The sequence below is a fragment of the Falco punctatus genome (genome assembly GCF_963210335.1).
Source record: "Falco punctatus genome assembly, chromosome: 5".
NCBI lineage: Eukaryota > Metazoa > Chordata > Aves > Falconiformes > Falconidae > Falco > Falco punctatus.
In genome coordinates, this window is record NC_137584.1 from 37,244,993 (window position 1) to 37,268,490 (window position 23,498).

General features: G+C 44.5%; 1 protein-coding gene across 7 annotated transcripts in view; it reads left to right on the forward strand.

Moving 5' to 3' along the window:
• KLHL29 (kelch like family member 29) overlaps positions 1 to 22,961 on the forward strand; it is a 410,536-nt gene extending 387,575 nt beyond the window's left edge. For 4 of the 7 annotated variants that reach the window (XM_080388502.1, XM_080388499.1, XM_080388501.1 and 1 more), the window contains 2 exons: positions 8,054 to 8,198; positions 20,619 to 22,961. In XM_080388502.1, coding sequence (XP_080244628.1) covers positions 8,054 to 8,198; positions 20,619 to 20,802 — 329 coding nt within the window. In that variant the 3' untranslated portion in view covers positions 20,803 to 22,961. Of the gene's footprint in view, positions 1 to 8,053; positions 8,199 to 8,347 lie in introns of all 7 variants that reach the window. The other 3 variants (XR_013928324.1, XM_080388500.1, XM_080388503.1) reach the window with 3 other exon arrangements.
• Positions 22,962 to 23,498: the final 537 nt, after the last annotated feature.

Below are 23,498 nucleotides of genomic sequence, written 5' to 3' on the forward strand. Positions count from 1 at the left end.
GTTATCAGCTAGAAGTGATGAGTTCAAAGTAGAGGAGAAAGGAAAGCAGTCATTAGATATGGACAACTAGTAATTTTAGATCCAAAAAATTGCTAAGTGCAGTGAAACTTCATCCTGGCATCATGTGTTGCTCCATGCAGCTTTACAACACTGCTCAGTTAATGAATTATTACTCATGAGCTTGTTAAAATACCGTCTCTCCTGTGGGAAGTGGCGGTCATTCTTAACTGGGATTTATTAGTGTTGTCCACAGGCATACGTGCTTCAGAGGCTGAAATCTCCAAGACATGTAGGTTATTAAAACTGTGGTTATTAGTTTATGAAACCCTTGAGCTCACAGAACATTTTACTGCATAAAGAGCAAGATGACAGGCCAGATTTTCCAACGTACCAGGCAATGTCAGAGGTGCAGACTTCCTTCCAAAATCAGAATAGCACTCAGAAGTTTGCAACTTATTTGCTTTCTGTGGTGATTTGCACCCTGAGTGTTTAGGCTGCTCTTTTGGAAATGAGGTTTAGTGTTCAGCCTCACAGAGGTGTCACTGCAGGGTAACAGCCGACCTGGGCCACCTGCTTTGGCAGCCTTTGGTCTGGTGATATTCAAGTGGCCAAAGAAACAGCAGCCGTACAGTCGTTGCAGAGAAGCTGCTTTAGGGTGGCTTGCTTTTGCATCCTAGAATCATAGAATGGTTTGGGATCTTTAAAGGTCATCTAGTCCAACCCCCCTGCAAAAAGCAGGGACATCTTCAACTAGGTCAGGTTGCTCAGAGCCCTGTCCCACCTGGCCTTGAATGTTTCCAAGGATGGGGCATCTCCAACCTCTCTGGGCAACCTGTTCCAGTGTTTCACCATCCTGAACCTCTCAGTCGTGTTGAAACTGTGACATGAGGTGCTTCTTTTTTGAAAAAATAATTTTCTCATTATTGAGCCTGGCAGAGCAATAGGAGTAGCACGCAATAAATTATAGAAGCACAATTATAAGGCATTCAGGTAAGGCCTAAGCATATTTAGAAAGCTCAGATAAGCTGCTCTTTGTATGGTAGCTTGTTAACAGTTACTATGATTCTTTTCTTGGGGTTCCCTAGTAGATCAGGTCATGAGGAGCTGGTACAGCCACGGCCGTAACCTCCCCTGTGCAGACAGCACTGCTGCTTTCCAAGTCCCTTACTGCTGTTTGTGTCCAGCCTAACATAACATGACATGCATGTGATGCAGCATGAAGTGCCCAGCGGGAGGGCGTTAACCGGCAAAAGTCATGATTATGTAATACAGCGGTACAAACAACCCTATTGCCTGGTTTTTCCATCACATGGCTACAGCTGCTGCTGTTCATATAATCCACTGACTGACAGTATGAGGTTTTCCTGTACTCACAGTGTATTGCAAAAATGAATGCATTATGCAAAAAGGTATTTCTTTTCCTTACCAAAATAGTACAAGTGCTACAGGAGCTAAGAAATCATTCCATGGGCTTGTTATATGTCTAGCAGGCATCAACACCGTGCATGCTTGGAAAAAATCATCCTATCCAGGGCTGGGTTCGTCACCCACTGTTGTATTGGACGTGTACTATTATTTCCTAACAAATATACATGAAAGACACTGGTGAAGTTAAAAGAGGGTAGTGATGTTTTCTTGGTGTAAGCAAAGTTAATTAGTTAAGCTGAAGGCATAAAATATATGATAAAATGTGGAGTTGCTCTGTGTCTTTGTTAGGAGATACATAACATCAATTTTTTTGCAAATAATGCAGAGTCAGGAAAATTGCAACCCTGTGGAGAATGTGTGGGAAACTGATGTGATGCCCGATCTTCACTAAGAGGCAGTGGAAATGTTAGAAATATACTTTAATTTCTCCAGCTCTACAAGAACCATAGCATCACTTGTATTTGTAAAGTATTCCCCAAGAACTGGATACTACACCAAGTACGGTACAGTCTAAACCAAAGAGAGAGTAGAAGGAGCCTTGGGGTGCTTTTTGCAAAATGGAGCCAAGTTGAATCACTGCTGAGTGTGTTTGACAGCCTCAGAGCCTTTTGTTGATTTGTGAATTCTTAAGGTGTCCCTCTGAGCTAAGTCAACTGAGCTATCTGATGGTGGGTTGTGTTGTTTAAGGTCACGCCAGATACCAGTGAAACCTCAATGTTTAACCTCAAATAGGACAACAGATTCTTTAAAAGCACCTCAAGCACGCTCAGATATGCAACAGTAGATGCAGGTATTGAAAGTAGCCAAGGTCTCTGGAGATGTTTAGTCCAGTAGTACCTGTCTCAGGTGACTGCAGTATTTTATGATAGTGAGTTGAACGCAGTATGACACATGTTTGAACCCAACAGGTCCATCTCTTCCATAGCATCGTGTGCCCACCTGACCCGAGGCAACACTGGCATCAACATGGCAAGGGGAAGGGTCATTTTTTGGCTAATCTGAATGGAAGTGAAACAGGCTGGATACTGACATCCTGCCTGTGCAGAGGAGATACAGAATAGGGATGGATAGCAAGTCCATGCAGCTCAGCCACTGCTCTCTTCTGCCTGGATGTCTTCTAGGAATAAGCAAATTCACTCCCAGTTTCCATTTATTCTTTAGCCTCCACCTGCCAGGAGGTGCTGGGAGGTAGATGCCTGCACGCATTAGGTATGACACTAGGCTCACCAACACGTTGCACATGGGTGCTGTGATAGCCTTTGGGTAGGTGTTGATTACACAAATCCATGTTTGGAGAGGAGAAGGTGCCCCATCCTTTGCCCTGCATCTGTCCTCCCCACCTTTGGAGCTGGCAGGTGTTCCTGCAGCCGTGTAGCCCACAGCTTGATGTTACTGGGGTAATGGAGCCTCCCAGGGCAAGTAAACCACCTGGCACATCCCATCTTGAAAGAGGTTTGCTGCTCTTCAGCCAAAGTCCTACAACAGTAAATGAACCCAGGCAACATACTTGCAGCACCTGCCTTTCCATTTCTTGCCAGGCTGTCTTATATAGCTCTGCTAAAAATGTATTACATTCCCAGCTTCCTGAGGTTTGTCTTATTTAACAAGATGGCCATAGACATGTTGAAATCAGTGATTGCAAGTAAGATTAATTATCTTATCACTGCCTTTTAGTTCATTTTATGCCTTCATGCCAGCACACTAAAATATACTGGGTTTTGATACCCTGAACAGTCAGTGCCTGTACTGGTTGAAGTGCAGATTTTGATTAATGTTTATGTCTTGTAATTAAACCAATTTATCGTCACCACTATTAAATTTTAAAATCTGGTGAGAACTGTGAGAACACAGCTCAAAGATCTATGGGTATTTCTGGTTTCTAATCCAAGTATCTAGTTCCTTCACCATACCATTTACTCCTGCCATGTGTCCGACCAAAGTGGTACAATCACGGAGCAAGGAATGCAAGCAATATCTGGAAAACAGCATTAGCAGCATCTGTACATTTTTACTGCACTGTCCCATGGCTTATTTTGGTTAAAATGCATAATCATTCCCTTGAATTTATTTTTGGACTTTACAAGAAAAATCAGATATAAGTCTTGGCCCTCTCCCCAAGATCAGTAGTTCGGTACCCATGTGTGGGTTTTACCAGCTCTCACCTAGAAGTCTCAAAGCAATGAGTCTTTCATCTCATCCTTCAACGTGTTTTTCTTCCCATGACTAGTTCCAAGTGTTTTTCCCACTAGTAAGCTTGAATTTTACTTTCCTTACCTCACCCATTTCTCCTCTGTATATGCCGTATCCTCCCATTCAGAATGTTTTTTCCTACTCCTTGATGTGTTGCCCCTGCACATACTTACTCTGCCCTCTACCCAGCCAAGTCAATATTTTTGTGTTTGTCCTTTATCAGATGTCCTCCCTTTCACTTCCTACCTCTGCTTCATCCGTGTGGCTGTGCTTTGTCCAACTCTCTTCAGTTCATCTACATTTTGCCCGCAAATTTGATGTGAAACTACCCCACGATGGCTGCTGGAGCCCTCTGCTTTGGCTTGGGTGATCCCTGCCACACATACACAAAATGCAGCATTTTCAAGCAAGGACACTCAACTTTGGGGTGTCTGAGGAGGGTTTGCTCAAGGGTCACTGGGGAAACCACAGGGCCCTGCAACTAGTTGTGTGGTTATGAGAAATCAGCTAAGAGGAGAGCACTGTGCCAGCAGAGCTGACATCTGAGACCCTGCTGTTAATTGCAGTATCTGCAGTCTGGCCTCACAAGCTATGTTAAAGATCAGACCACAGTCTGCCAGCTGCTGCAGGACGTTATGTTATCCATTACTGTGCCATTCTTGGGCTTGTCTGAATAGTATTCAGGGAGGAGAAGAGGCACTTACTATAAAAAGCAGATTTCGTCTGTATTAACTAGTCTCCTTTCTCCAATCTGCTTCATCATGTGCACCAACTCCCTGACCGGCCATCCGTACCTACAGGGACACCCTTTGGCTGGAATTATATCTGGACTGGTGGCATGCCTGCATTTCTTCCTCCCGATAAAAATGTTTGACTAGTTTGGCTTTAATAACTGTTTTCCATATGAAGTGCTGCTGCCGTTCATTGAAACACCACTTCTGTCTCTGACCGAGTACTTTACTGGAAGGCAACATAAGATCTCTAAGCAATCATGGAATGGAAAGCAGAACTGTGCTACTTGACCATAGAATGTACCGAGAGATACGACAGCCACAAAACACATCACAGACAGCATGCTGTTGTTACTAAATGAGGAGCACACAAGTAGGTCAAATTACCAACCCCATGTGAAGTACACCTCCGGCTCAAGGGTTGTCGTTAAGTGCATACCCCTTCCTGCAATGACCTGTCACTAGAACAGAAATACTTGTGTATTTTCCTATAGCAACAGCAAAGGAGAGTGATGTTATGATGTTATCCACTTGGAGAGAAGAGTACCTTTCATCTATTATTTCCTTTACATTTATTCTGCCTTTTAATCTCAAGTGTGCTTGCTGTCCTGGACAAATCCAATTTAAGATTTTCCAGACTGAAATGGATTAGTGTATCCTACAGCCCCACACTTCAGTTCTGTAGGTGAAAGGAGGCTGCTTCTCTGTTTCCATGCCTCCTCTCCCCTCTCTTCCCTCCCTCCAGCACACTTTTGAAATACCCAATGTCCCCGCTGTATCCCGCAGGAAGCCTCTGACCCACACAAGTTCAGATTCATCCCCAGTAGCACCAACTGAAAACCTAAGAAGTCCAACCAGAACATGCTTTTGCAAAATTAGGCTCCGTAGCCATCCACCTTGCACCACAAGCACACTAAGGACTTCAGAGCAGTGACAGAAGTTGGAGTGTCCTGAGTGTTTACATGAGGTTACCAAGCTCTGGAAAGGACAGGGGAAGAGTGAGGGTAGCACCTGGGATGAAGTAAAGTTAAAGACTGAAGGTGGTCATCCACACCCAGGTAGCAGGAATGATGCCTTGAGTTTTCCAAGCTCCCTGTATCCATGAAGAATTTCTGCCTCCATGGTAACAAAACAAAAATAAAACCCACTGTTTTCCCTCTACCTCTCTCTGGAGGGGTGTCCCGCTTGTCTTTCTGCCATATCTTCATCAGGATCAGGAGACTTTGCTGTGAACTTCTCCCTTCCTGAAAGAAACAGCAGAGATTTCTCTGTTTCTCTCTCCCAGGCTTACTTTATAGCAATTCATGAAATTGTAGCTAAAGACGAAACAGATACAAAACAACAGATAGATGATGTATTGAGAAATTGATGAGAATCAAACACGATTGCCTCTTAAAAAAAAAGAAAAAAAATACCAGACTGTCTGCCTATTTAAAAAGAAGGGGAAAAAAAGTCACTATAAAAATAACCAAAGGGTTTCCCTCTCTTTCTTTAACAAAAAGGAATGTGAAGTCTGTGATTCAGTCTCCTGAGAAGTCGCTGTTTCTTCCTTGAGGGAGCCCCAAATAATTTCCCTGTGAGATCTGGGAGCTGAGATATTTTTTTTTTTTTAATGCAAGAGTTTTGTTCTCCTTCAAAACAGTGCTAGTCAAAGAAAAGAAAAAGAAAAAGCAGGAAGATGTGATAATTAAATATGGAAAATTTCTGATGAGTATCTTAACTGGAAAAAATGTCACATATGCAAGTCTGATTTGGAAACGGATGCAAGCCGGGTTGTTAGGACAGATAAGTCTTTCTGATGAATTATAGTGGCTTAGTGGCACTGAGAAGAAACTGAATACTCCTTGTTCTATTTTCTGGATGAATTAGTTTCTTCCCATCTGTTCCCAAGGATCAGTGACATTTTCCTAATACATCCGTGGTTTTTTGACATATGCCTGTAGATACTCAGCATAATAGGAGCCCAACTTTAACCCGTAACACGTTTTGCCTGTTTTCATGCTGGGTGCCGCACCCATGTACGTCCCCCTGGGCACGCACCAACATGGGGTGAGATGAACTGAGCCAGACCACCCCATGGCCATGCTGGAACAGCAGCAGACACCACAAAACCATTATTTTCCTTCTAGTTTAACCAGTTCAAACCTCAGTTAAGGAAATTGCTTCTTGTGGAGGTGTTCATCATCAGCTTTTGCTTAACTCCGGTCAAATTAAATCTCTTGTTAAATATTTAATGGAATAAGGTGATTTTACAAGAACCTCAGGGTTACAATGCCAGTCATGCAAGAGGCAAGCAAATGCCACAAGTAAAGCTGCCGGGGCTGGTTTAAGCACATCTCTTTCTGTGTCTGTAAAACAACACAGTCACAGTGTTACAGATCTGAGAGGAACATACAGAGCCCTTCAATGTTACGTAGAGGCTGTTAGCAGAGATGTAAGAGCATAGTAAAGATGATATCACACCTCCTCTCCGGCGTGCTGCCCCAGCTCCCCGCGCTGGGGAGGGGAGTTGCAGGGGCTGAAGCCAGCAGGACTGTGTCCAGGCTGATTCTCCGCTGGAGATTTAAGAGGATCAACCTTTTCTGAGCATATAAAAATGCAGACTTTGGAGAGGCTTTAACTTACAGCTCTGTATGGGGAATTTTTATGTGTCCCCTGACAGCAGGATAGCCACCCAGGAAACATCTGCTTCATGCCCCAAAGGGCTCAAGCCCTTGCTTCCTAGAGAACTGGTTGTGAGGCTTATTTTAACTCCAATAAAGCAATGTATTTTCCTGTCTTTTGTTCCCAGACGTTGCTGATTGGTTTCACTGAAATGTTGATTAAAAAAACTATATCGCATCAAGACAGACACCATCATGAGAAATTTCAGCCCAACTGGCTCATATTTAATAATGTACATATGGCGTGCTAGCAGCATACGGGACAAGTGAACTAATTAAATTAGAATTATTTTATTTGATAATTTGTGGTTAGTTTTACCAATATTTCCAATAATGCCGCAGCTAACACAAGAATTTTAAAGCATCCTTGGAAGCTCTGTTTGAACTTGTCTTAGGGTAAGGGAGTTGCTTAATTTCAAACTCCAACTCACACAGTCCATTGCTAAAATACAGGACTGCTCAGAGGTACACACACATCTGAAAATAAAAATGCAGTGGATTTACGTGATAGATGAAGGGGAAAATAAAATAGGGTCTCAGAAAATTTTCTGGATTATGTGGGTGACCTTCCCACAAGCAAAAGCAGAATACAAAAGAGAATCAACTATTGGATATTACTAAGCATGTCTCTGCACTGTGGGTTTCTTCTGTACTTAGCCACTGCACAGGCACGGGAAGCATCTGAGTTAAAATTTGCAGCAATTCAAAATTCTGAAACAACTTGACATCTTAATTTCATATTAAAGAAAGAGTGGAGCTTTCACAGTGACTCCATTAGGCTTTGGGAGTGGATAATTGTACTTTAGGAGTTTAGAGGGAGGTGCATACTGGGGGTTGAAGGACTGGTGAACTTTAAAAGTGCCTTTGAGAACTTGGGGAGAGGAGAAAAAAAAGCAGGGAAGGTTTCCTCATTTTTTCTTTCCCTAGCCTTGGAGATTTAGAGAAGCGTGACTTATCTATAAATAAGGGGAATGTATAAACAACAAAACAGTCTCCAAACCTGAGCCTAAAACTGATCTCAGTGTTGCTTTCCATTGACAGATAACAAATATGCTCCTGCAGTCACTCTCAATGGGTTCATCTTTATTCTTGGAGGAGCTTATGCACGAGCAACCACCATCTATGACCCAGAGAAAGGCAATATTAAAGCAGGTCCCAACATGAACCACTCCAGGCAGTTCTGCAGGTGAGAAAAACCATTAAAACTGAATTACCGGTGCCCTAACATTTTCTGCTGATAAATAAGCTAATGTAACCTAACAGTGAAGGGGAGAGGGGAAGGGAGATGGTGTACCATCTGGGGGTTTTCTTCATCTCTTTTTTGTACATGTTCAGGGGTGCAGCATTTCCCAAAGTGCACATCCAGGACCCTATTATGGTTCATGTGTCTCCTCATGTTCAGACACGATGGATTGCGGGGAGGGACCTGTATTGGGCTCCTCCTGTGGCTACAGGAATGCTGTTTTCCTCAGTTTGCCGTGTGTAACCCGAGGATGATGAATACCCACTGCAGGAGAGACCACCATAATGCAGAACATGTTTTTGCTAACTAGCTAAAAGATCCTTGAAAGAAAAAAAAAAAACTTGAGTAAGCACCACACACTGGTATTGATTACTATTATTTATGACGTGCTTTTGATTGCTTTTTGGGCTCGCTTCCCTGATCGCGGTCACAGGTTTAACAAACTTAACAAAGTTGGCTGACAAAAATAAAACTTGGCACCCATCGCAGGTACTGGCAAAACTTAAAGGCCTTTTAAAAAGTATTACGTGGCTGTTACAGAAAGACAGGTTTGTTTCAGGCTTTATACAGTGCCAGCCCCTCACAGAGCAGGTCCCCGTGCTGGGGGACGGCTGAGCTATTAGTTTTGCAGGGAAAAGCCATCGCTGGTCCGTGAACGCTGCTGCGGGCACAGGGCGAGGGCTCGTCACCCACGTCCAGCGCGGCAGCGTCTGGAGGCACTGAGCAAAACCAGGGCAGAGGGGGGGTGCAGGGGAAGCGCCCGAGCAAAACCCTGCCTGGGGTGGGAGGAGCAGCAGCGATGGGGCAGCAGCTGGCCCCACAACCGACCCACCCATGACTCCCAAAGGTTCGGCCAGCAGCTCTGCTCCTTGCCCCAGGGGTGTCCCTCGCCCCCGTCCTATGGCCGAAAAACACCTGCACGTTTTAACTTGCTGCCTTTAACCTTTTGCTTTGATGCAGATGAGAAAACTCCTTTTTTAAGAAGGCATGCTCGGGTTTTCCTCTTTTTGCTGTTGTTTTTTTGTTTTTTTTTTTTCCCCCGGGGTTTGCCTTTTTTTTTCCTTTTCTTTTATGAATTTAAGGAGCGCCCTCTCTTGGCACCTGAAACACACGGTGCTGTCAGCCAAGGGGCGCAGCCGCCGCTCGGGCCCGGCTGGCCGCAGCTGTGCGCATCCTGTGCTAAGGACAGATCTTCCCCGTCCCCCTGCTCTAGCAAGAGGCAGAGCGTGATGAGGAGGAGCCTGCAGTGCTCAGGCAGCTGCTAATGATATTTTTCTCCTGAAAACCAGAAACAAAGGGTATGATGCTGCGCTGGATTAGGACCTTAACCAGTAAAATTAAATGGCAAGGGACTTGCACATTTAGAGACATCCCTGTATCTTTCCCATAGAGGGGGGTGAACTGCTCTTTGAACATCTCTGTTTTGTAAAACATAACAAAAATCTGTTAATTATGAATCTGGAGCACACTACAAGAGAAACTGCATAGGTGATTGCGTAGGTGAAATTGCAGGGGCTGTTGGCTGAGTGTCTCACCTGAAAACTTCCCAGTGTTTCTAACATGAAGGGATCATTTGCTCTGCACCCTGCAGAAGGGACTCCAGTGGGAGACCTTGTGATGGACCATGGAGAGCAGACAAGAGACCTAAATATTAGCCGCCGCTTAGGCACCATAATAAACTGGCTTTGCTTAAGCAGAATATGACACCCATCAGTAAAAAATAATTTCAAAATTTTAAATGACATTTTTTCTAAAGCCTAAAGCAATAGTGGACTGGAAACCTGTAGTGGGATAGCCACCAAAAAAAGGAATAGTTCAGTACATCCCAATTGGATGCCAAAAAAGACACAATTTCAAAAATTCTTAAATGTGCTGGAAAATAGTTACAGAAAAAATATTTCAGCCAAAAGGAGATGTAAAACCTATCACAAAAAAACCCTAAATGAATCGGTATGTATGGAAATAAGGAAAATGAGAGGTTAGCAGTAACAAATAGGTTAAATACTAGCAGCTGCTACAGGAGGCTGAGGTAACCAGTGAAGTACTAAAAGCTAGTGGGAATAAAAAGAAAGGCACTTTAAACTTTTGGGGATCAAATTTGTAATTTTAATCAGTTATAAAGCCATTGCTGATGAGGCTATTGAGGTATCGAAGTGTAACACAGACCTATCAGATGTATATTCCTCTTCAGTATTTGGAAGGGAGTCAGAAGGTTTGGTTCCATAGTCTGCTGTGAGTGACCAAAAGTGGTCACTGGTGGCAGCAAGGAAAGATGTGAACTCAGAAATCAAGTTCTCAAACCAGGCAACCTGGCAGTCTTAGACACAGGCATCTTTAGAGACTTCGCTGAGATGATTCAACCACTAATGTTGATTTTTTAATAACTCTTACAGTTCAGGGTGGATCAGCGCACTGCCAAAGTGTTTTTGTATTTTGAAAAGGTGAAAGGGAGAATTTTAGTGCAGCAATTAATTTTGCAAAGTACCAACATCAGGCTAAGTGGCCTCACTTAGCCTCATGTTGGTCCTCTGCAAAATACCAGAGTGGTTAATTTAGGATTTCATCAACAAATAACTAGATGCTAATAATATAATGAACAGCAATCAATGCGCTTTCCTGGAAAATGGGTCTTGTTAAACCAACCTGTTGTCTTCTGATTTTTTGCTTTTTTGGGGGGGAGGAGTGGGGGGTGGAATTTGGGTTCTTTGTTTTGGTCTTTAATAAAACATTCCTGGCTGCTAAAGACAACTGTAATGGTATAATATACTGCGATTTCTCCAAGGTATTTGACTGGTATTATATGGAATTAACAAGGCACACATTAGAGAGATTAAATCTGCTTCACTGACAGATTTCAAAATGTAGTTGTTAATGAGAAGATATCATTGAGCAAGGCCACCGGTAGCAAGCATCGACTCTTCTTCAGTGCTATTTAATACATCTCCCAACAATACAGATAGTAAAAAATCTCCCCTGGTAGAGGCTGCAGGTGGCATAACACTTGGTGGGTAGAAAAATATTACAGAAAGAGCTATTTTAGCCAGTTATCTGCCTGTCTCAGAGAGACGGTCTCAAGCTAGCAGTGCTACTTTAAATGCAAAGTAATACATGAAGAAAGCACAATCCTAGCAGCCCTGTTCCCCTTAGAAAGTCAGGCACTCAGAGGTACACAACATGAGCTTTCATTGTAATGTGGTGAATAAAAGGTCAGTGCAATATTGGATATATAATATGGGCCCTAACACCGAAATTAAAACAAGTTGAAGCAGGGAAGAGACAGAGTTGCAGCATACAGCATTGGTGAGATGAACGCAGGTCTTGGGTCCATGCATCAACATGTGGAAATATCAGCAGAAGTTCAAAGGGAAGCTGCAAAAAATGACCCCGGGTTGCAAATCAGATATTTGACGTGAAATTTAAGGAATTTATCAACGAAAGGCTGAGAAGTGACTTCATCACTGAGAGCGAGTAGAAAAGCTTTCAGTCTCACAAAGGCAAAGCAGGTGACAAGGGCTTGAAAGTCAAGTTACACATCTCAGCCTTGAAGTAAGGCACTTTCCCAACAGCAAGGATAATTAAACAGAGAACCAGCAAGGGAGGGGGTGAATTCAACAACACTCAGTGTTTTTAGGAGTAGATTAGATACGTTTCCAAGAGAGATGCTGCCTGGGGAAAAGTCCATGGCCTGCATATACACAAGCTCAGATTAACTAAGCACAGAGATCCCTTCTGACCTTAGTCTATGAATCTATAAATTCCTCATTCTTCTCATTAGCATGGATCACAAAAAACATGATTTAAAAGCAGCAACATAAACAACTTAAAAATTAACCGCATGCTATTGATCCCCTCTCACCAGGTATTACTCAATACTGAATTTGCTGGGAAAAATCTTGACTGCATCACTTTTATTTTTATCTGCGCTGTTTCTGCCTGTAAGTGGCTAGGGAGTGTGATGGCTTGGAGCACAGGGGAAAGAAATGTGTGTGACATTCCCTGTCTGTGAAAAATTAAAGGTCCATTCAAATGGTTTTAATATCAAATTAAATTACTCTTAATGAAAATCAAAAAATAAGTGGTTCAGGTCTTGGGCTCACAATCAACAAAGAGCAAATTGAGCATCATTTTCAGATTAAGTCCACCTGATGGAAGTCAGTAAGAAGTTTGTGTTGACCTAGAATTAACCCTTTGAGGAATGGTGCCAAGTGGGCAAAGAGCTATAATAGGCCTGAAGTGTTTTAAAATTCACCGAGAGTTCACACGCAAGTCTTGAATGTCTTCCACACAATGTGTGAGGGTGAGGGAGAGTTGACATTTCCCAAACATCAGGCAAGGACGTCCCATTTGCCACAGGGACCTCGTCTTGGTTCATTTGTGGCATCTTCAGAGGTGGAGGCAGCAGACAGCAGCCAACAGGGATGAAGAGCCGGGATGATCACACCTTGCCCTGCCAGACACCTCCCTCCAGAAAGACTTGCAAAGCCATCCCCCCCTCCAGTGCTGGCAAGGCCTCCCTTTGCAGGTGGGCATTCTCCCGTCCCGCAACGCCCTTCAAGGGTTTATTTTTCCACAAGTGAAAAGAATACTGAATGTGTTTCTGTTCATGATTAAAAAATTCCATATTCTGCTTGCTTAGGATGCAGGCAGCGTACAAACAGGCGTGTGCTACAGAGAGCCTCCACGGGGCAACAGCGGCAGCATGATGGTGCCAGCAATAATTCCAGAGAAGCTAATTTAGCACCAGCAATTCCCAACAGACACCAGAAAAGCATTTTCTTCCTTCTCCTCTGACTGTTAACCAGTAAGATTTATTAGATGGTTCTGCCAAATGGAAATCTTTAATAAAACTTCAGCTCGGGCTGAACAGCACAAAAACAGGGTCGGTTTGTGGATTTTTTTCCCCCTCTTCTTTTTAAATAAGGCCTTGTTCTTGGACAGCCAAGCACAGTGACTCCTGTGCTTAACTACTAGTCATTGCTAACGTGCAGCACCAGCCACAGACTCCCCCAGCTGATTCCTTTTCTTGTTGCAAAGTTCGTGGTAACTCCAGGAACTGGCAGGGGTTAGAGCACAGCTTGTTTGGATGGATATTCCCATGTGAAGCTATTACGGAGTACAGTTCCTTAATGGCCGCACACTTCTCAAGCTTGCAGATGGAAAGGCTAGTCTCTTCAGCAGGCAGCACTTGCAGCTGGAACTGTTTGTGGTCCAGAAGGGAAAACTGAAATCTTCCAGCAAATCTGAAAGGAGACGTGTGGCTGGGATGATGCTCCGCAGACAGCGGACAAGAACTGCTGCACCAGACTAACAGCAATAATTTCTGTAGTAGTTGAAGACGTGAAGGATTTTGGTGTGCATTAAAGCGTAACTGATACAGACAGAGCGCTTGGGCTGTTACTGGTGTGCAGTGGACTCTGGAATAAAACATTGCTGGTTTTCAGCAACAGGTAACAATGCCACATGATAGTTTTGGATCATTAGCAAGGGAAAGTGCTCGTGGAGCAGGGGAGAATACAACTGGAGCTTGGCCAGAACACCCACACTAATAATCCTGCTCCAAGAAGTGGCATGATATCACCCTAATCGACCATGACTAATCTGGACCCTCATTTCCCCATCTCATTGCAAAGATGCCACCTCTGCAGCACAACATGACCACCCAAGCTCAAGCACTCTCAAACATCATAACCCAGCTGCCAACCCAGCCACAGACACCTACGGAGTTTGTTAGCACAGCTACCAAACGCTGGACAACACTTTGGCACCCTAACCACTGCCACCCGTGGGGCCGGTGGCAGCGCCTTTCACTTCAGCATTGCAAACCACCATGCAGGTTTCACTAACAGGTCCCCAGTTTAAGCAAAAGCGTAAGGAGCACTGCCAGCTCTGCCTGGCGCTGCACGGAGCCATGTCCTGCAGGAGCTGCTGCCCTGCAGGCTCTCCTGTCCTAGCGCTCACCCCACCCGGCTGATGAACATCGTTCAGTTCCGCCTCCAGTAAAGCCCTCCTGAAATCTTAGGGTGGGAAAGAAATGAAGGAAATTAAATCATCTATGAAGATGATGAGATGATGAGAGAAGGCTGAGAGAGCTAGGCCTCTCTAGTCTGGAGAAGACTGAGAGGGGACCTTACCAATGTCTACCAATATCTTAAGGGTGAGTGCCGAGAGGACGGGGCCAGGCTCTTTTCAGTGGTGCCCAGGGACAGGACAAGGGGCAACGGGCACAGACTGCAGCACAGGCAGCTCCACCTGAATGTGAGGAAGAACTTGTTACCTTGAGGGTGACAGAGCTCTGGGACAGGCTGCCCAGAGAGGCTGTGGAGTCTCCTTCTCTGGAGACATCCAAAACCCGGCTGGACACGACTCTGTGCAACCTGCTCTAGGAGAACCTGCTTTAGCAGGGGGTTGGACTGGATGATCTCCAGAGGTCCCTTCCAACCCTGGCCATGCTGTGACTCTGTGAAATTCATCCGCGAATAAATGTGGGATTTTTTTTCTTCTTTTAAGCAGATTCTGTGTTTATCTAACTGATATTATTTAATAATGTTTATGGAACAGCTCCAATAAATTAGTGAGTGTGTGTGCATGCATAGCCAGGAGCAAGGAGGGAGAGGAGCTTTGTTTGTGGCCTCAGAAGATACAAAGTTTCAGGGAGTCAAAACAACAACACAGCAATTCAGCCAGTTCAAATCTTTCACAACCCCAGACGTAACAAGACAGAATTATTTTATTATTATTATTATTTAACATTTCCTCATAGGATTGATGTGATCTTTAGGACTAAGCAGGAAATTTTAAAATAATAATAATAATAATAAGCAAATTTAACAGGCTTTGCTGTTGGTCCCACTGCTTGGTGCTATGTCTAGCCATCGTGACTGGGAGAGGGAAGGGCTGGAGAGGAGCTCCCAGGTCATCGGCTCTCAAACACAACAGAAGAAAGGCACTGATGTCCTCCACCTTGGGTTGCTTCCAAATTACTGCCCGTCAGGAGACCTTCACTATAAGATGCTTTCAAATGAAAAGTGGAGAGTCCATAACACACTTGGTGGGAAGGTGGCCACCAAGCAAATGGCAGGCAGCTGAACTGCCTGAACAGGGCCCAGCTGAAAGCACCACCAGCTCATGCATGCCGAGCCCCGGTGCTCCACACCTGAGCTGGAGCGTGGGTGAGTTTCCTCGCATGTGATTAAAAAAGTTAATTAAAAAGCAGTGCAAAGTCAAATGCAGCCAGAAAGGCAAAGCAGACCCTGGGCTGCATCTGCAGGGGCGTTACTAGCACAAGTAGAGATGTTGTCATCCCACTCTACTCAGCGCTTGTAATGCTGCACTGTGTCCACTTCTGGTCCCCACAATTCAAAAAAGACACAGACAGACTGGAGAGGGTCCAAAGGCAGGCCATGAATGTGATCCAAGGGGCTGGAGAACCTGCCTGATAAGGAAAGACTGAGGGAGTTAGGTATCTTCTCCTTGGAGAAGAGGAGGCTTGGGGGGACCTCACAAGTATTCCAGGACTTCAAGGGCAGCTACAAGGAGGACAGAGGCTCTGTCTTCACAGGAAGCCACATGAAACAGACAAAGGACAACAGATACAAATTGCATCAGAAGAGGTTTCATCTTAGTGTAAGATTTTTTTACAGTGAGAACAATCACCCACTGGGACATCCTCTCCAGGAACATGCTAGAGTCCCATCACTGCAGGTTCTCAAGATGTGATTGGACAGCGTGCTAGATAATTTCATCTAGTGTCCCTTTCCCATGAACGGTTGGACCAGATGATCTTCAGAGGTCCTTCCAACCTGGGCTGTTCTATGATTTTATGATTCAATAATTTACTTTGCCCATCAAGTCCTCTAATAGCCAGCTGTCAGAGATGGATCTTCTCTGCCACGTTTGCTTAGTCTGGGGATGGACTGCAAGGTGGATAGGCAGAGAAGAGATGTAAAGGGTGTTTAGATTCCACAAGCACTCCAACCATGGACAGCCAGGTCCCTGAGAGCTATTAGTGCACCTCACCCTCATCAGGATTTTCTTAGGAGCATGATTCATAGCTTCATGGAGGTCAGCAGATGGACTGGACTAGTAGTGGCAGTGTTGGGGGTAGCCACAGCTTTATCCTCTGACACTGCTCATGGTCTGGGCAATGAAGAATGCCCTGGCACCTGGGGTGAACTGGCTGCGGGGCGATAGGTGAAGTCTCTCTAGTAAACGGCAGTAATTACCCAGGGAGCAGAAAGCAGGGTTGTTAGCCTGCCGGGTAAAAATATGCAAAATGCTGAAGCGTGTTTTCCTGGAAGGAGTGGGTGAAGTGACCTCCATTTTGATGCCGATTACCTTCACCTCAGGCGTGCTGCTGGAGAGACGGAGGTCCAGCGGCTCCTTAGCTGGGGAGGTTGCTGCCCCCAAAGCTGCCAGAGGGTTTGCATCCCTGCAGCACGGCTCTGCGGTGCAGCGCTTCCTTCCTTCCCAGGCTCTGACAGCCTGTAATCATTTTATCTCTCAGGATTAATGGCACCGAGCAATAAACTCGCATCCTAATTATTGTAATTATTTCTTTCTTTGTACGTCAGCCTTGGTAACGATGTTTTTACAGCTGATGGGCTGGAAGGGAGGGGAGAAAAGAAATATTGTCACAGTAATGAAGAAAGAGCAATGAGCATATACTCCTTTCCACTCACTTCCCTCAAGGTTTTAGAGCCCACTTGAGTTTCCTGTTCCCTAAGGTCCCAGAAATTAGCAGTGATTGTCCTAATACTGCAAAGTAGCAGCAATCTAGGGCTAAATTCCTAATGGATCTTATACCTGCGACTTTAGCCTCAGAGATGCCTGAATGTCTCCAAAGTCCCCTGCACACGTAAGTACCCACTGCATACTCAGAACTGCCTGTTTCTTGGTAGCAGGAGTAGCTCACTGGTTTTCTTAACCCCAGGCATGACTCACAAGCGAAGCATTATGCCAGTCTTGTCTATGGGAATTGCATACAGAGGGGGCAGAAGCTTCTCTAATCACCATTTAAAATTCATACAGTCTTTCAGAGGGTGGAATTCAGCATCCATTTCTTCCTCAGCACATTAGTACCATGATGGCAGGCTACAGTATCGAGCTGCTCGTCCCAGCCGCTGGCCAGGAATTTCTTTCCGTGCTGTAGCCCAGGTGCTGGAGAAACAAGACCAACATTTGCCCACCTGCTGTAACCCCTAACCCAGAGCACGGGCTGGAGGGGGACTCGACCCAGACCATTTCAGGACGGTGTTCTTGGCTGCTCAGCTGCTCTGTGGTGGTAGCAGCTCCGGCTTAGAGCAGCTGCTAGTAAACGTGCTGCAGAGGAGACTTTACTAGAAGAAATGGGGGCAGCTAAGATACCACACAGGAGTTGTAAAGCATCCATGTTTAGAGACTGAAAATGCCACCAGATGCCCAAAGGGGATACTGGGCACTTAAGGCCAGGCTTCAGCTATGCAGCACGCAGCCAGCTAGGAATGGCTGGTTGTGGCTTGGCTCCTGTTGCCAGGGTCACCTACAGCACAGATGGAAAGGTCTCTGCACAGGGTCCTCCCTCGGTCCATCCTATTCTTCCCGTCCAGATCAAAAGCTCTGTGCAAGCAGCCTCACGAGGTAACAAGCAGTATTAGTAATACATGCCCTGTCCGTAAGCGGTAACAGCCACTAGGGTCCTTTCCTGTGCTGTCATCTACCCTAGCATGTCCACACCAGTAAAACTTGGCTGAAGCTATTCATGGGCACTGGACCATGATCACCAACACTGACGGAACCAGCCCCAGAGTCCATGCTCCACACCAGCATTTCTTTTAACTCCCATTATTGATAGTTCTGCAGGCAAATCTTTCCAGGGAATCTTTTCTTTCTTTGGGAGTTTCGTTGTTTTTTCCCACTTCACCCAACAAAATTACTAAATTAACCCATTTGCTACTTGTTTTTTTTTTGGTCAAGGTTTGTGTAAGGGTGCCTTTTTAATGACTGATCAGCATGTCATTAGAGCACCCAGACAGCAAAGCTGCTCTGTGCTGCAGTCCACCTCTGACACTCTGACATCTTCTGCCTGGCATATCCCAAACCGTATCCCAGTTCAAATAAGTTTCCATCTCCTTCAGCTTCACTATTAAGAAAAAAAAAAATTGAAAAGCAAACAGCAACCATTTCCCTGTGGCCCCATTTCTAAACTCTCACCCTGCTGGTTTCAGCAGACCTTCCACCACATCGTGCCTGTTTCAGCATGGGGTGGGACCATCCTCTCACCCCCTCCCCCATGCCATATTTTGCAAGCTCCGATTCCCAGCCTGTCTTGCTTTCAAACAGTCACTTGTTCCAGTACAGAGATGGGCTTCCCACCCCCACAACATCTTTAGTCCTAAACCGTGAGTTAATTTGCACGTTTGTCTGATGTACCAGGTCAGCTGGTCCCGCCACCTCTGCACCCTCCCGGCCACAGGGACCCGAGCCCTGGCAGGAGTCCCTCTTCACCACCAGCTCTGGCCTTTTCAGAGGTGGGCTCATTCTCTTTCGGAGCCATCTTTCAGGATGACGCTTGCTTTACTAAAGTCCTCGTTCTTCCCCATTTCTTCCTGACGTTTCAAAAATAATTACCAGTGGTTCAGTAAGTTCATTAGCAAACTCCCTTAGGACCCTGGGCTACGTACCATCCAGCCCTGCTGATTTGTGGATAGGCTCTGATCAAGTGTTTCAAGTCTCTCTCTCCTTCCTCCTCCTTTCAGATTAACAGTTATTTTGACAAGATTCTCATTATTTCCTGGCAGTATCCAGGGACTAGGCTTATTTGAGTCCTCACTGTTGTCATTGTGGGTTTATTTTTAACCTCAGGCTCTGCTTCTCCACAAGGACATCAGAGTTTTTGTGTTCTTCAGAAACACGTGGCTTTGTCGGTGCCATTTTAGTCTCAGTTCATCCTGGGTCTTCCAGCGCTCTCTGTCTTCTGCCTTTATCCCTTTTTATCCTTCTTCCCACTGCTCCAAATTAGCCAGACAACTTTACTTTTACCAACCCTACAGGGTTACTACCCTCCTCCACCTTCTTAGATCTAGGCCACCTTCTTGGCTGCAATTAATTTGCCTTCCCCTCCCTCTTTTTCTCCCTGCTGTCCTCTGGTGTGTATGCAGTCTCCAAATCTCCATTTTCCTTCCCAACACAACCATCCACTAGCTGCTCTTGGAAGAAAAACCTCTGGGAAGGGACCCCCAGCCACCAGAAAAGCCACCACCAACCCCACCCACTTAACGTCATCTTTAAGTGTTGGGGGGCAAACTCAGGCTTCCCAGCAGATGAAAAGCAGAGCCGCCCCCGCTTTTAGCTTCCCCCCGTGCAGTGGAAAGGCAGCATAGAGAACACAGCATCCCTGGGCTTCCCCCACCCCGCTGCCTGCTGCTTCTGTCATCCTTCTGCCCCTTCCAAACACATGCACGGGAGCCCAGCCCTGGGTCTGTCTTCGTTAGCCCAGAGTGAGTGTCGTGCCCTGCATGTGATTGCTGGAGAGGCTGAGGGGTTGCGTGGAAGGAGAAGGAAGCCATGAGGCTGAAGGGCAGTTGTTCTTCCAAGTAGCTTCCACACCTGCACACCTTACCGCCTGTCAGGAGCCCACAGGATTAGCCCAGCTTCCTTACCCTTTTTGGATATTATTTGGGTATATTGCAAGAGATGGCTGAAGTCGAGCACTTTCACTTTAAAAAAGCAGTAAGGTTTTTTGTTTTCTTCGGATGCCTCCATATAGCTCCCCTGCCGATCCCTCAGCTGCACGTCCCCAGCGAGCAGCCGCGTGTGCCCCAGGCTGGCTTTCAGCTTGACACCAACCTTCTGGGTGCACAAGGAGGACAAGTCAGCGGGACCTCCAGGCTCCTGCACCAGAGCAGGACCATGGAAGAGGCTGAAGCAGCAGAGCGTTTTTTGGAGGATTTTTCCCCCTGCTTTGCAGCATTCCTTGATAACTGGAGGAGAAACTTGTCCGAAGCAAGAGTCTACTCCAACCAAGGCAGCAGGGAGTTCAAAATGCTCAGGTTGCTTTTGCGTGTACATGATTTTACAGGGATGCATTGTCCTGCTACGTTTGGCTGCAGATCCCATATGTAGACTGGAGAAGCATCTTACATAGACTAATTTCTGTTGTTTAAATTAGAGACAACATGTCCCTACCTGGCAGGAACAAAAAAGGATTAATAGGGCGAAGAGAAGGGGAGAGGGAAGAGAAATCCCTACGCAGCTTTATATAGACAAGAATTAAAGGTGTATCCATCATTCACCCTTTGTTACAAAAGCCTGGGTTTGTTTTAAGCCTAAAAAGAAAACTGTTTGTTAAGAAAACTAACTAAAACTTACTTTTTTTTAACAATACAGTGCTGTGGTTCTGGATGGAAAAATTTATGCCACTGGTGGGATCGTTAGCAGTGAAGGACCTGCCCTGGGAAACATGGAAGCCTACGACCCTAAAACAAACACGTGGACACTTCTACCAAATATGCCCTGCCCTGTTTTTCGACACGGCTGTGTAGCAATCAAGAAGTACATTCAGAGCGGCTGATGTTACCCAGGATTGGGATGGAGAACTGTTTGTACCTGTTGAAAGCAGGCAAGAATACTACTACTACTTAAGAAAAAAAAGCAGCAAAGCCAGCCAGTGAACATATTGCTCTAAAGTCTTGAATAGTGTCTACATTGAATGTAGAAAAATCATCCTCACCTTTTGGTGAACAAGGAGCAGAGAGCTCCGTGCTATGTAAGATATTGTAACTTAATAATACAAGAGTGTCACTAGATGTTATAGTGGCACTTGTTCTGGACGTCAGCTTTTGGTCAACCCAGGTGCAATAGAATTTCACATATTTTTTAAGCTGGGGAAGGGGGGGGGGGAAATCTGCATTTTACATTAGAGCTCAAGCTTGATTCTTAAAATAACCATGCAGATTAGTTTTACTATTACACTTTAGGCATCAGTCTATTTGAAAGGTCAAAGTGTCCTTCCCACTTTGATTCCTACATTTGTTTTTAACAAATACATGCTTTTCAATACCAATGACTGAGAGAAATCTTGTGTGACAGATGGCTTACGTTGATGTCAGTCTTCCATCAGATCAAATGAATCTTGCAGTTCTCTAGAGCAGAACCCAGAAAGGGGGGTGAGGCGGGGACTGGGGAGAAGAAGAATAGCCATTGGTAATAAATTCCATGTAAAACGATGAGAGGGGGAAAAAAAAAAAAAAAAAGTCTGTTGGGCTGGGTGAGTTTCTGCTCCTGGTGATACTTGTGTGGGCATGTGTGGCCGTGCCCACAGGTGGTGTGGGAGCTTCTGAATCTTTTCCTCCCGGTTTCTGCTGATGTTCAAACTTGGCAGTGCTCGATTCCCATAACACAAAATGAGTATGTTTTCGATTCCAGAGGTATTCTCCTGATAAACCTGTCTTCATTTCTGATTGGGATCACATTAAAACACACAGTGTAGTGCGGGATTTTGATGTTTTCATCAAATGGAGGAAATGCTTCCTGTTGCAGCTACGCACTCAGTTTTGGCTCTCAACCAAAATTCCTTACATTGGGATATACACCATTATCTTTCATGTAAAGTCTGAGAAGTGCTTTATTTTCTTTTTCAAGTTTCCCCATAGATGTGGAAACCCTATACTTCTCTTACTTACAAATTTTAAACACACGAGTTTAAATCCCATGGTAGAAAAATACATAGACTTAAGCCCAGTATGAGACTTAAAATGATTACTATGTAGAGTTGTAAGTATATGCACAGCACAGGGGTTATATTTTTATATATATTAAAATATTGTCTATCCAGAGAGCATTGTGATGTGGAAATTCTTTATAAATTTATACATTAAAGGATCAAATGGGAGATGGACCGGGTAACACAGAAGGGTAGGGGAAGGAATCTTAAAATTCACAAATAGGAACTAACCCCAAGCTAAGGATTGTCCAATTTCTTTTCAAATAGAGGGAAAAAAGTTGCCATACTTGCCTTTGCAGACTCAAATCCCCAATGCCATGCCAGTAATTCAACAAGGAGGGTCCTGTACAGGGCGTGGGTGAGATCTTACAGTCAATATCTAGTTGATTTCATACCAAATATGCTAGCCTTTTTATACAGAGGGAGGTCTGCCTACAGCTTTGGGGAAAACAATGCAGATGGTTAGCTAATCATCTTATTTTATTAATAATCGTTTATAAAATAAAAGAAAAAAATGAAATTTGTATCTTGCAGTATTTAAAGAAAAAGTGCTCAAGTCAGCTGAGTCAAGCTATAGGGTGACTCAAGTCTCTCATTTTGACAGTGAGGTTCCAGCCTTTGTTATGCAGTTGTTTTATTTATTCTTTAAAGAAAAAAAATAATAAGCACAACAAAAGTATATACTAGTATGTCATTTAAAGTATTTATGTCAAACAGGGTGCAAGTGTGAACCTAAAGATTGGAGCACAAGTTTCTAACTGCCTGGGGCAGGACTAATTTTAGTGTTGGTGTGTGTCTGCCTCCAAAGGAGGTGCTACCTGTCAACAAGACCTAAACACATTCAACATTTCCAATTTAGCTTATTTCTTCATTTCTCACACTGGAACAAAACTGGCTATTTCTGTGAATAATATTAAAAACAGGGTTATCTGTAATGGTATTGTATATAGTTTATGTTTACTGTTAAGTTCTTGTTATATTATAATAAATATATTTATAGATCTAGATTCAGCATCCAGATTGGATTAATTTTGTTATGACTGACCAAGAAACACTGCATGAACGGTGACTTCAGGTTTCATCCCAGCCATGGATGCAGATGTGTTCATTCCATCCAGCTAGCTTCTCTAAATCCAAAAATTTATTGCTAATACTTTAAATGCTCAGTAGCTTCCAAAGTACTTCCAGTCTCATTCTGGCAAAAATTCTTAGAAGTGATTTTGGATTTCATTCAGCAAGATTATTTCTTCTTTGTTTATTTTCCAAAACTTACTAAGAACAAAAGGGCTCGAGATAGTGTAGGAAACCATCTTGGAAAAACCCACTGATGAACAGCTTTTGTTTGGTTGGTTTTTAAATGAAAGTTAAGGTTTGTACTGCAACTGCTGCGATGTCTAAAAGATGAAAGCCACTTTTGCCCTATGGTCAAAATTCCTTCGTATCCAGAGCAGGAGCTTGGTGCCTCACTGGATACATCTTTCAGAGAGGAATTAGGGTGTCATCTGGTAGTTGTAAAACTGGATGTGGAACAAAGGCGAGCCAAA